At 41.7% G+C, this 13,962-nt stretch overlaps 1 protein-coding gene across 4 annotated transcripts in view; it reads right to left on the bottom strand.

Annotated features, from left to right (window-relative positions):
• LOC135219616 (progranulin-like) overlaps nt 1–13,962 on the bottom strand; it is a 298,310-nt gene that overhangs the window by 27,676 nt on the left and 256,672 nt on the right. For all 4 annotated transcript variants that reach the window (XM_064256525.1, XM_064256524.1, XM_064256523.1 and 1 more), the window contains one exon: nt 1,145–1,291. In XM_064256525.1, the coding sequence (XP_064112595.1) occupies nt 1,145–1,291 (147 nt within the window). The remainder of the gene's footprint in view (nt 1–1,144; nt 1,292–13,962) is intronic.

Raw genomic sequence — 13,962 nt, 5'->3', positions numbered from 1 at the left:
AGACGAAGACGACGACGGACACCTATGCCGTTTTCCTCTTAGGGGTAGTGCCATATTTCTCTTAAATAACAGTCCAGTTTGTCCATCATAGCCTCAAGAAAAACATCTAATGGATTTACAACTGTAGATGATGGCGTCATGGTGGTAGCTGCTGTGTCACAGCACCGAGATGAGTAGGTGATACTGGTGTGAAGACACAAAATGGGACAGTTGGCTTAAAAGGGAGGGTACCCCTGGTGGGCCTAGGGAGGCCCTAACTGGCAACATCTTTGGTGCATCAGAGCCTGAAACAAAGGAACAGATGGTGCTCTCCTAACTTACTGAAGGAGAAACATTCACCGAGAGATGGGCAGCATTACACTTAAAATCACCTAAGTAAGTCCCAATGCTTCTAAAGATGAATCAATAGAAGAAAAGGAAGAAAACAAGGCATCAGAAGAAGCAATCTGGAAGAAGGGGAATCAGAAATGCCCACTTGGGTAGGAGGGAATCATTCCCAAGATGGAAGCGCCGACTTCCTTAGGTGCTCCTTCTTATATTTCTTCTTCCACTGCTCAACAGGCCAGAAAAAACACTCCGGGCATGGATTGGAGACATTACAAAAATTAGAAAGACACCTACTGCAAGTTGTATGGGGTTCTTTCTTAAAGGCAGCCAGGAAGCACGAACACGGGAACCCTGGGAGGCTGGAACACATAGTACCTTGATGCTCCACGGAGGATCTTATTAGAGGAATCCATGATGAATCCACATAACACACACACAGCCACCCAAAAAGCACAGGAAAGCTGAGAAAGGACTCATGGACTTACCAAACCCAGCTTGGGAGGAAGAGAGCAAAAGCGAATGTCTACTCTCCAAGGCATTTGAAGAGACTCAATACGTCATGAGGTTCAAGCGTGGTCTATGACCCACTTCCACCTCGGCTTCGTATCAGATGACAAATACCACAAATCCCTTGCATACAAAATTTTTTATTGCTTTTAATTGGTTTCCAGCTGGTGCCAGAGGATTTATCCTTATGTTAAGACCAAAGGTTTGTTCTGTGTATGAACAATTCAAAATTACTTACCTTGTCTCAGCACCATTTCCTGGAATTATGTTTGATAATCTAAAAAAAAAAAAAAAATTCAAAATCACTTACCTTGTCATAGGCACAACAGCCATAACCACCTTCTTCTACTTCACAGCAAGTTGCACCATCAGGGCATTCCGACTGGTCAGGACACAATTCATGCAAGTCTTCTTCTGGCATTCCCTTGTGCTTGCCTTCAGTCTCAGTGCCCTTTACCTGTAACGAATAAAAGCCTTATCAATCCTAACTTTCATCTTAAGACAGAAGCTGAAAATAATACAAGTTTAGCTTTCATATTTTTTCAAATAGCATAATTACAAGGATTATTTTTAAACAAAATTTTTGCATAAGTTCACTAAAACAAATAAGCACTACAATCTGAAATTACCACATATATCTGCGTATGAGAAGACCTTTTAAATCCTATAATTCACCCTTAAAAATTGGGGATCATCTTATACTAAAATTCTAAAAATTAAACCTTGAATTCCAAGATGTGTATCAGTAGGCTAACCTCGGCCTCGATGCTATAGCCTAACCAACACACATGAAGATTCACATTACAAAATAAACAGATAATAAAGGTAATAAAACCATTTTTACCTTATGTATTATTGGCATATCTTCATAGCAAACAGCTTATTTTAGGAATAATTCTAAAGTGATGAAACAAACCTTTACCTATGCGATCCCAGCTGACAAAATGTAAACATTGAGTTACAGTTACGATCAGAGTAACCCTTATCTTTCCGTAACCTCTTAGAAATTTCAATGGAGGTGTAATTATGGTAGTAAAAGCATTTAGTATAACATAATAAATTTTCATTAACCTTTAGTTAAGCGTCACCCACGTAATAATACGTTTACAGCAATCTACTTGGTAGCGCCTTCAACGGGATATTATGTTCAAGATTTTAACTGTGCTCATCAAGCCGTCAGTCCCATAATATGATATTGTTATGATACAATAAAGTTTGTTCATACTTACCTGGCAGATATATATATAGCTGTATTCTCCGAAGTCCGACAGAATTTCAAAACTTACGACACACGCAGTGGGAGGCCAGGTGGTTAGTACCCATTTCCGCCACTGGGAGGCGGGTATCAGGATCCATTCCCATTTTCTATTCAGATTTTCTAGTGCCACTGTCTCCTGAGGGGAGGTGGGCACTATGAATATATATATCTGCCAGGTAAGTATGAACAAACTTTATTGTATCATAACAATATCATTTTGTTAATGAGACTTACCTGTCAGATATATATATATATAGCTGAATCCCACCATTGGAGGTGGGAAGAGACAGAATAGGATTTAGGAAACAAATTACATGTAGATGATTGACACCTTGGTTCCTTACCTGTTAGCATAGCTAACTTAGTGATTACTGTCACCCAAGTCTGCTTCTGCTTTACTAGTCTCCAGCAAGGTAGTGACCTGTATAGCTGGTGAGTTCTAGATGATCTGTCAACGGGGGAGTGACCACAATGTAACTAGACCATATTGAACATACTATGAGGGCCACGAGCACAACCACCTGACCAAGCCTAACTAAGTTATGATAGCATAACTTAAGCTAAGGACTGGGAAATCCGCCTCTGGCGGCCGACCCAACAACCATAAAAACACAATAATAAAATTAAAAAACACTTCCCAACCATTTTCTAAAGGATAGGACGAGTGTTACTCTCTACTTGCAAAATAGTATCTGCGGAAACGTATGGCCCTAGCGAACAGCAGTTCTCATACGTCGTTTTCACATCTCACAGGTAGTGTGAAGCGAACGAGTTGCTTCGCCAAAAGGTGGCACCCAGAATGTCACTGAGTGCCAAATTGTTCTGAAATGCCACTGAGGTTGCAATCGCCCTCACCTAGTGAACATTTACTTTCAACAGTTTAAAATCACTGTCCTGACAGTTTGTATGCGATCTTAACAGTATCTTTTAAGAAGAACGCTAGTGCATTCTTTGACATTGGCAAGTCTGGCCTCTTCACCAAACAGCACAGATTGTCCGAAGGACCTCGACCTCCCTTCGTTCTATCCAAATAAAATTTGAGAGCCCTGACAGGGCACAGGACTCTCTCTGGCTCTTGACCAAGAATTTTCGCCATACCCTTGATTTCCAAGCTCCTGGGCCAAGGGTTAGACGGGTTCTCATTCTTGGCTAAAAATGATATTGTTAAGATACAATAAAGTTTTATACATACTTACCTGGCAGATATATACTTAGCTATGGAAGACGGAGTCTATAGCTAAGTATATATCTGCCGGGTAAGTTGCATGTATAAAAACGTAGGCCTTAAGGTACATACTGCATAATGTCCTTTAAAGCCTACATGTTTGCTGATGGCTTGAACTTCGCTAACTCTCTTTTCGCCATCGCCAGAGCGGTTAGGGAAATGGCCTTTCTGGTCACATCCCTCAATGTCGCAGAATGGAGAGGCTCAAATGGACTGGACATCAGGAACTTCAAACCCACATCCAAGTTCCAGGAAGGCAGCTTTGGCTGAGCCACACTAGTGGTTTCAAAAGACCTTAAGGGGGCCGGCCGGCTAATGCCGTTTTTTAACGACAGGACTTTGACATTCATACCACTTAATAAGGTGACTTGGGACATCTCCAAACCGCATATGATTTTCGCCTCTGACCTTCAGTTTTGTGACACCAGGGCAATTTATCCCGAAAATAAGCATTTTTCACATTCTATCTCCTCCCTTGATATTTAATATTAAGACCTGGGATTACTACCATATATAGACCTGATATCGACCTCCAATCAAATGGAGAGTTTTTTTTCTAAGTCATTTTTTTGCTAGATATGAATTTTTCAATATGGTAAAAAAATAAACCCTATAAATCACGAGAAAAAAATTTATATAAAAAAAGACTAAACAAAAATTGTAAAAAAAAGGGTTCTATTTGATTGTTCTATAATGCCTTTCTGAGTTATATACCAAATTCCAATGTTATAGGTCAATAAGTATAGTTTTGAGATACGGGTGTTCAAAGTTTTCCTTCGTATTTCTACAAAGACAATGTTAAGGGGGCCGGCCGGAACCCCTATATATGGTGGTATAGGGCAAAAAATGCAGTCATGAAAAAATTCATGGAGCTTCATATGGCAATTGAGAATACGTATACGAAAATATTTCGTCAAAATTCCTCTTACTTTCGTAGTTACAGGGTATTTAGTAAACATAACTCATAAGCCTAAGACATTCATCCGTACAAGAAAATGCAATATTTCTTCTGTTATCGTAAATTTTAATAATTATTGGCAAAGAAATTGTGAGAAATGGCATCTGTAGAGATTCCGTGGCTCGCAGAAGCGAGTATCTGTCTGGTAACTCTGGTTCAACCATGAATCAGTAGGAAGACAGACTTCAAGTAGACTACACGTTCGAGTTTCACCTCGTGACATTCGCTTGCATTTAACGTATGTTTATCTATGTTTCGGCAAGAAGTTCATCATGCCAATGAGGAAAAGACAAGCAAAACATCTCGCTAACATACAGACGAAGAAAAATCGCTCAAGTATTATTACAGAATATCGTAATATACGCTAGTTAGTGAAGAGAGAGGGGAGGGTTGCTTAGTAACGCCCCTTTCTTGCCTGACAGCACACGTCACACGTGCCCAAGGCTACGATCTTTGAGCAAAGAGATCTTCATTTATGATAAATAACATAGTTTTGGTTTTTTAATACCAAAATGGAATATGAAATTCATAATAATCATGATTTAGTAAATGTCTTTGTAAAACAAAAGAGTACACCTTCGAGTTTCACCTCTGACATTCTCTTGCATTTACGTTTCTTTATCTTTGTTTCGGCAAGAATGTCATCATGCCAAAGAGGAAAATACAAGGAAAACATCTCGCGCTAACATACAGAAGAAAAAAAAATTGCTGTAATAAGCCGAGTTAGTGAAGGGGAGAGAGGGGGTTACGTAGGAAGGAGTGCCCATCTTGCTCAAGCAGTGCCCCAGGCTACGATATATGAGCAAAGGGATCATCATTTATGATTAAATTATGATAAATAAAATAGTTTTTGGTTTATTAATACACAAAAAAAGAAATATACATTCATAATAATCATTATTTATTAACATTGTCTATATAGAAATACAAAGGAAAACTTTGAACGCCCGTATCTCAAAACTATACTTATTGACCTTCAAAATCTATCTCCTCACTTAGTTTTAAAGCTATAACATTGGAATTTTGGTATATAACTCAAAAAGTCATTAAAGCAACAATCAACAAATAGAGCCCTTTTTTCCAATTTTTGTTTCGTCTTTTTTTTATAAAATTTTTTTCTCGTGATTTATAGGGTTTATTTTTTTACCATATTGAAAAATTCATATCTAGCAAAAAAACATACTTTTAGAAAAAAAACTCTCCATTTGATTGGAGGGCTACATGAGGTCTATATATGTTAGTAATCCCAGGTCTTAATATTAAATATCAAGGGAGAAGATAGAATTTGAAAAATGGTTATTTTCGGGATAAATTGCCCTGGCCTCACAAAACCGAAGGTCAGAGGCGAAAATCATATGCGGTGTGGAGATGTCCCAAGTCACCTTATTAAGTGGTATGATGTCAAAGTCCTGTCGTTAAAAAACGGCATTAGCCGCCGGCTCCCTTAATAAATAATGATTACAGGCGGTCCCCGGGGTTTACGACGGGGGTTCCGTTCTTAAGACGCGTCGTAACCCGAAAATCGTTGTAAGCCGGAACGACGTTCTTGAAAACATGTCCACAGGGAAAATTTCACTAATAATTTGCGATTTTCTTAGGGCCGTATCTCTAAAATTATCACTGATTTACTTTTTTTCATGTGCAACACTGTGTATTCACAAATTACTGTATATTTTCATTAAATACGAGAGAGAGAGAGAGAGAGGAGAGAGAGAGAGAGAAATAACTCCTTAGGTTTCAATAGATTGAAATGAACGTCTTTAGGCAACTTTTTACCCCTACCATAAATACATATATTTTCTCCAGAGAAGAGAAAGAGAGGACTGTGCAATTATGTTTGTCTGTCTATCAATTCTTTTGCTGAGAGCAGAGAGAGATCAAAGGAAGAAATAGAAACACCAATGTATGACAAGTATCTTGTGGAGAGAGAGAGAGGAGAGAGAGAGAGTTGTCCTTACAGTATTTAAAAGAGAGAAATGGAATGATTATTGTATTTAAAATACTCAGATATGAATTTTTGTACTTATAGTATTATTATTGGAAAATATTAATGATAAACTTATTATATAACACCGTCCCATGAAAATGATCTCATCTCAGTGAGAGAGAGAGAGAGAGAGAGAGAGAGAGAGATTACATTAAAACCATTAAATTCGTTTTGACCATTGTATGGCATTGTTAAGCTTGAGTGCACTCGAGTTGAGGTGGGGAAATTGATACAGAAAAAGACAAAGGGTAAGAATTTTCTTTTGAAATTAGTTATCGTATTATTACTACTTCTATTATTATTATATTATTAATATTATTTGTAAATATAATAAACACGTGCATCTACCATAAAAATTCTCTCATCTCAGTAAGAAAGAGGAATTATCCTTACAAGTGAAATGGAAAGGTCATTTTCATCTCTTTAAAATACGACCATTATGAATTTTGTAATTAAGTTTAATTATTTTATTAAATAACTGAAAATTATCAATAAACATTTTACATACTAGTACCATAAAAATTCTTTCATCTCGGTAGAGAGATGGTCAGATAGAGAGAGAGAGAGAGAGAGAGAGAGAGAGAGAGAAGAGAGCGAGAGAGAGAGAGAGAGAGAGAGAGAGAAGAGAGAGAGAGAGAGAAGGAGAGAGAGAGAGAGAGTTAACCTTAATTAAAAGTGACATGGATAGATTAGTTGCGTATTGTATTTCTTAAAATACTATCACATATGAATTTTGTAATTACAGTTATTATTATTATTATTATTATTATTATTATTTGAAAGTATTAAAAACAAATAGTACAAGTACATAAAAAAATCTCGAGTCTCAGTAAATGAGAGAGAGAGAGAGAGAGAGAGTGAGACGAGAGAGAGAGAGAGAGAGAGAGAGAGAGCAGACGAGAGAGAGAGAGAGAGAGAGAGAGAGGACGGGAAAATGTCAGGACCAAGTGATTGCAACACTGCAGCTCTCCCCCAGCTCTTCCCCCTCATGGCTGTCACAGAACTTGATATATAGCTGACAGTTTTAGTACCTGGGTCTGAAAAGGGTTACTGGAAGTTACTTCAAGAAGAACTGGATTCCTCATTCTTCCATAATTTTTTAAATATAAGCTAAAAATCTTACTAATTCACTATGGTATTTTTCTTTAATGAATTGATATTATTGCTGTATAAATTAATAATAATATTTGAAAATAGTAAATCATATATTATCATACTAAAAAAAACATACCATCTGTAGTAGAGAGAGAGAGAGAGAGAGAGAGAGAGAGAGGAGAGAGAGAGAGAGAGAGAAACGTGCTAAACTATAAAGGATTTCTTATCTTATCATAGTATGTGTTTTTTTAAAAGCGTTGTAAACTCGGAGCGTCGGAAGCGTCAGCGTCGTAACCTCTGAACAGCGGCGTAACCCAGGGCGGATTTTTCAATGAATATTTAAGAACGTCGTAAGCCGGACCCGTTGTAAACCGGGGACCGCCTTATTATGAATGTATATTTCTTTTTTGTCTATTAATAAACCAAACCTATTTTATTTATCATAATTTAATCATAAATGATTATCCCTTTGCTCATATATCGTAGCCTAGGGCACTGCTTGAGGCAAGATGGGGGACGTGTGCTGTCAGGCAAAGAAGGGGGGCGTTACTAGCAACCCTCCCCTCTCTCTTCACTAACTACAAGTATATTATGATATTCTGTAATTTTCCTTGTCTTTTCCTCATGTTCATGATGAACTTCTTGCCGAAACATACGTAAAAGCAAGCGAATGTCACGAGGTGAAACTCGAACGTGTAATCTACTTGAAGTCTATGGTCCAACTGATTCATGATTGGATACTCGCTTCTGCGAGCCACGGGAATCTCTACAGATGCCATTTCTCACAATTTCTTTGCCAATAATTATCAAAATTTACGATAACAGAAGAAAATATTGCATTTTCTTGTAACGGATGAATGGTTTTAGGCTTATTGAGTTATGTTTACTAATTACCCTGTAAATAAGAAAGTAAGAGGAATTTTGACGAAGTATTTCGTATAAGTATTCTCAATTGCCATATGAAGCTCCATGAATTTTTTCATGACTTTGCATTTTTCGCCCTATACCACCATATATAGGGGTTCCGGCTGGCCCCCTTAAAAGCTTGAGAAGGTCCTTGTTGTTTGCTAGATCCACACCTCTATATCTAAAACCGCTGACAACATACTCCTATCCTTTGATAGTTGGGACTGCCAGCCTTTCTTCTTTCTAGGTGTCTGACACTTATTCGTCCTCAGTGTTGCTCCGCAGCGAAGTTCTGTACACTGAAACCGAGTCTAAAGCGAGTTCGTAATAGACCCGGCCGCTCCAACCGCTGCCGACTGACTGCGTTCGGCATCGAGGTAAGTTGTCCAAGTATCCAAGCAAGTCACGTGACCTTCGCCTTGAAGGGCTATGCCGAATGACTATAAAAACGCATATTGTTTTTTGTCCCCGATGCCGGACGGCGAGGTGACGATTCTGATGGGCATGTGCCCAGCAGGTCAAAAGTCTATCGCCTTTTAGAGACCGATGTTCCTGATGGGCAAGATATCGCCTCATAGTAGCTTTGGAATTCTCAGCCCAGGAGAAACAAAACAACACTAGCCGGCGAAGAAGAAGAAGGAGGACACAGAAACAACCTACTTCTTCACAGCTGAATCGAGAGAAAGATTCTTCAGAATCTGCACCCGTGCTTATTAATGACTGAAAACGCTAACCGCTATTTCATTACTTTCCGATGAGAAGACGAGGTCTATGAAAGCGGGGCGTTTTTCAGAAACAAAAAACCTCAGGAAGAACTGCCTGCAGAACTGCTTCTCATGGGCTGAACCTTTGGAAGCAGAGCTGCCAAGCCTGGGAACAGGCGCAGTCTTCCTACATATCTGTTAAATCGTGGTGAACCAGGAACAATTGCACACCTACGAATACGAGATATTTATAAAAATAAGCTCAGATGTCTGGAGAAAAAAACATTACTCATTATCGTAGTGCTATGCAGCGGTAGACTAGTACAGAATTCTGTTACAGTGCGGTAAACAGAAAAGAAAAAGTCTAAGAGATATCTCTGTTGAAAAAATTCTCGCAAAGCGAAGGCGATGTTCATTCATGCATGCGAGAATCCCCATTAATCAGAGACCTAAGTCCATGATTGTTGGGCAGAGATGCAGTTAGTCAGTCAATCATGCAGGAGAGAGAGACGTATCCAACCACGCAACCCAGAGAGCCAGCTGGTACTGAGCTGCATTACAGAGACAGCAGTCTATACAACGTTAGCCGTCTCGCACTCTTCAACCCGAGTTGCCAGCTATTCCATTCTACGAAGGAATATGTTTTGCAAGAACCATCGAGCAGAAAGAAACGTTCAAGCAAATAAATTTAAGCGAAACGGATTACGGTAAATACGGAAGCTGAGTTGGTGTTGTCTTAACAATACCTTAATTATCTAAAAGCGAAACTGGAAACTCCTGGAAGGCTGCAGGGAGCCCCGATTTGCAGTTCAATTAGAATGCCAGTCCTTTCGGTCACCATCCGTAGAGCTAACTACGGTATGCGTGTACACCCTGAACAATTCAACTGCTTAACAGAATCATGTCGCGAAGGTAATATACGCAGTAAATTGTAGGTATCTGTACAACAACCTCCATCCCACCTTCTTTTCTCTACGAGGAGGAGAGTAAGGATTGGAGATTTACTGCCTTCATTCTCTTAAGTCAACAGAATGAAGGAGAAGTCTTTCCCGAAGGAAAGCTCCAAGTGTGAACCGAGAACAGAAGAGGACAGTTCAAGTTTCTTATCTTATTGGGCAGAAGACTTCATGGACATTGTCTATGAGTCTGCTTTGCCCGAAGAGCCTCAGCGAGGTAGTGACCTATGACAGAGTTCGTCTGGATATTGTCAATGGGGGCTTACCCGCTTACGCGACAGAACCTTATTAGGATCTTTGTCAATGGGGACTAGCCCACTTACCTGACAAAGACTTCTAGATCTTGTCAATGGGGGCTTACCCACTTACATGACAGAATGTTTAGGATCTTGTCAATGGGGGCCAACCCACTTACATGACAGAAACTAATCCAGGAATTCGAGCATATGGCGGTGTTCTCGAATTCGAGGTAAAAATTATCGGGGATTCTTGTCTAGCTCACCTTGGACCGAGGTTTCACTTAAGTGTTAAGAGAAATAAAAAACTTGAACACTGTGAGGGCTAGAAATTCCGCAGAATCTCAAGCACTCGGCAAAAACCCCCACCGCCCGAAATCGTCAGACGATCAGCAGTTGGTGGTCCTCTCGATTCCCGTAGAAATCGAGGAAGGGGCAGGATTCCTGCTCAATGACTGGGCTTACGCCAGGTAGGTCACGAAGATCCCCCCTTGGCAGCGCAGTCCTGAACGTAGAAGAGGCGTTTCTCCGAAGAATGGCGCCTGCCAGGAGTCGCAAAAGGGCTTCTGTTTCCTGGAAACCTGTCCAAGAAGAGTAGCCGAAGGGACTGCTGGACAACTGGACGACAGTGCCAGGAGGTCTTGGGTACCCTTTTCCTGCAGGCTGACGGCGAGATCCTTGACTATGGATTGAGGGAAAAGATGACTCCACAGAAGGGCGAACAGCAACTCTACCCTCAATGAGGGAGAAACAGACTTGGCTGTGAAGATACAGTACAAGGCCCTCTTCTTCAAAAGCCTGGTACAAAAGTGGGTAGCCAGTTCATCCGAACCATCCCTGACGGCCTTGTCCATGCACGCCACTCGACGGAGGCAGGGCAAAAGAAGTCCTGCCTTGGGCCTTCCTAGAATCCCTCCAATCGTGGACTTTCTTGAAGGCTCTCTACGTAGAAAGAGACGTTGACATCTTCACAAAGCCTGGCGTTCTCCTCATCTTCGATGAGGCTAACTGCGAAGGAGGAGAGCGAGGGGCAGAGGGTTGGAACTTGTCTACAAACAAGTCCCCTCAGAAGGTGGGCCAAAAGCTGGTAGTCCGAAGTTGATGACGAAGTATAGAAGGCTGCTCTTCATCCGCAGGCTCCGACGAACTCAATAACTCTCCCTCTTCAACGGGAGCAGCAGAATCTTCAAAAGTACTAGGAGGTCTAAGACCTTGAGGCCCAACTCTCAAAAAGGGACCTACGCTTCGAAGAATTACTCTGCTTGCATCAAATCAAGCAAACAAACACTCTTCAATATGCATCAACACCTGCCTATTATGGCAGTCAGAAACTAGCACCATCTACAACGCTTACTTTCAAAATATACAAATGCATTGGTACTTTACGTCCCTCCGACACCCTCACTCAAACTTGCACTGCACTATGCATCCAAAGGGTTGAGCATGATCCAACTTGTCGATATATCTCTCTCTCTCTATCTCTCTCTATATTCACAAATCAAAACCAGACCAGTGGCTCATATCCATCGAGACGTAAAACTCGCCGCACAAGGCTTGGGATTCTTAACAGCAGCCTCTGAAGCATCTCGAAGATCCGCGAAGGGGGCGTCTTGATGAGCGTCCTAACGAGCCTCTTTGTCTGACAAGCCTCCTGACAAACGTCCCGACGAGCGCCCCGACGCGCAACAGCAGCATGAAAAGCGTCAAAACGAGCAGCATGAGGAGCGTCATGCCGGCAGCATGCGGAGCGTCACGAAGGGGAGCGAGAGGAGCATCATGTCGAGAAGTTCTGCGATCCCTGCTGCGATGAGCCTTACGGTCCAGAGAGAGTGTCTGGGGTGACGCTCATCAAAACCTCTGGACACGCACTGGGGTGTCAAGCGAAAACCAGAGGGCGACGCAGCAGAAGAAGGGGACGAACAACGAGAATTAGAGGGGGACTGCTTAGATCTCTTGAAAGGCAGCCTCGAATCGTTCCTGTGTCGACGTGGCTCTGCCTCCCTCTCGGCATTCAATGAAGCCAACTGCCGCTGCATACCAAGCAAAATCTCCATTGCATAGGGGGAAACTCCCTATCAGGGGAAGGCTGATCCTGTGGGAAGACGAGGGGCGAGGGGATGCCTTCCTCCTTCTCACAGGAAAAGCTACAGCCCTCTCCCTGGAGCGACTGCGCTCAACAGCGTCATCCTCCGATGAGGTCCTGGTCCTCTTCTTTCTGCGGTGGAAAAAAGCATCAAAAACTTTCAGGCGACGACCGAAGCGCATCTGGAGGAAAAAAAAAAAGGACGTGAAGCGGCGTCCTCTCTGAAGCTTCTCTTAAGAGGCGAGAGTCCTTCCGAGAGCTCCACCCCTTGCGCAGGGAGGACGCTTCGGAGGAAGAGAAGCAATCCTTAAGGATTCATGCACAAGCACGATCCTTAGCGAACCTGGGAAGCGTCATCAGACCTGCCCGAAGGGACGCCACCGGTGAGGGCCCCCGATCCCCCGACCCCGCAACACTGCTTCGGCTTTCAACTTGCCACTCCCTGAGCCTGGGAGTCCGACAGAGGTCCAGGCCTAGAGGCATTATAGGGCCAATCTGACAACACTAGGGGCACTAATATTATCACTGCACTTCACACCACCACTTTTGGAGAGAGGGCATTTTTCGATTTCCAGGGTTACGGATGGAATCCATATCACCGACAGGGCATTACCTTCCGAGGCACAATCTCAGGGCCCGAAGGCAACACCACAGGGTTAGGAAAAACAAAGTCTACAGGAGGTTAGCAGATGAAATTACTACTACCCTGACTTCTACTTGCTGACACGCTCCTGGAGGAAGACCTCCTGATCCTATCACGCTCTAACTTACGCACATAGGAATCATAAATCTTCCAACTGGAATCAGGCAAACTCTCACACTCCTACACCGATCATTTTATCAAGGATACATGTCCGCTACAGCTCGTGCATACAGTGGGGGATCTACCGAAGCCTTCAGTAGCCTTACCTTACACTCTTCCAGACACCATACTTTGTAACTAGCAGAACTAGATCAGACAACTTAAACCAAGAAAAATCAAACAAAATCCAAAACATCCACAATAGCGTGTGCCCTAGCCACAAATGCAAGTTAAAAAACCAAAAGACAAATCAAAATACTCAAGTGGGCAATGGAAAGTTTTTTAACGAAAATCCAACAACGGAGGTACTGAAAACAGGTGTTGACAGTACCGGCGACAGGGAAAATCTGAATAGAAAATGGGAATGGTTCCTCATACCCGCCTCCAAGCGGCGGGAATGGGTACTAACCACCTGGCCTCCCACTGCGTGTGTCGTAAGTTTTGAAATTCTGTCAGACTTCGGAAAATACAGTTATATATATATCTGACAGGTAAGTCTCATGAACAAAAATACGTTTACTCGTATAGAAAGTGTAGGAACATCATTTGGTAAACACTCTCAGCACAGGTATCGAGCTAGTTGACTTTTGCGTCTTTCACAATGAATGTCTCAAAGAGGAGGCGTATTTCTTCAGGTGAGTTCAATCAAATAATACTAGATGAGGAGTTTGATATTGATGACCTATTTGATGATGAGAGCTCTAGTTCTGAATCCTCCACTGACGAGGGATATTGAGGGGACAAAACTTTTCTTCCAATATCGGGAGTGAAGATGTCTTTTCATTGCTGAGTGACTGGACTCGGAAAAGGAGAGGGGAGAGAGAGAGATCCCTTTACTTTTTGTTGCTGATCCCGGCATGAAATTTACAGTTGAGGATAGAGAGAACCCATTAGAATTATTGTTGAGAAATACTTTGA

This window comes from Macrobrachium nipponense, chromosome 1 (assembly GCF_015104395.2).
Source record: "Macrobrachium nipponense isolate FS-2020 chromosome 1, ASM1510439v2, whole genome shotgun sequence".
Classification (NCBI taxonomy): Eukaryota; Metazoa; Arthropoda; class Malacostraca; order Decapoda; family Palaemonidae; genus Macrobrachium; species Macrobrachium nipponense.
Note: the sequence above shows the minus strand (reverse complement) of the source record. Positions and strands in the feature narration are given on the sequence as shown.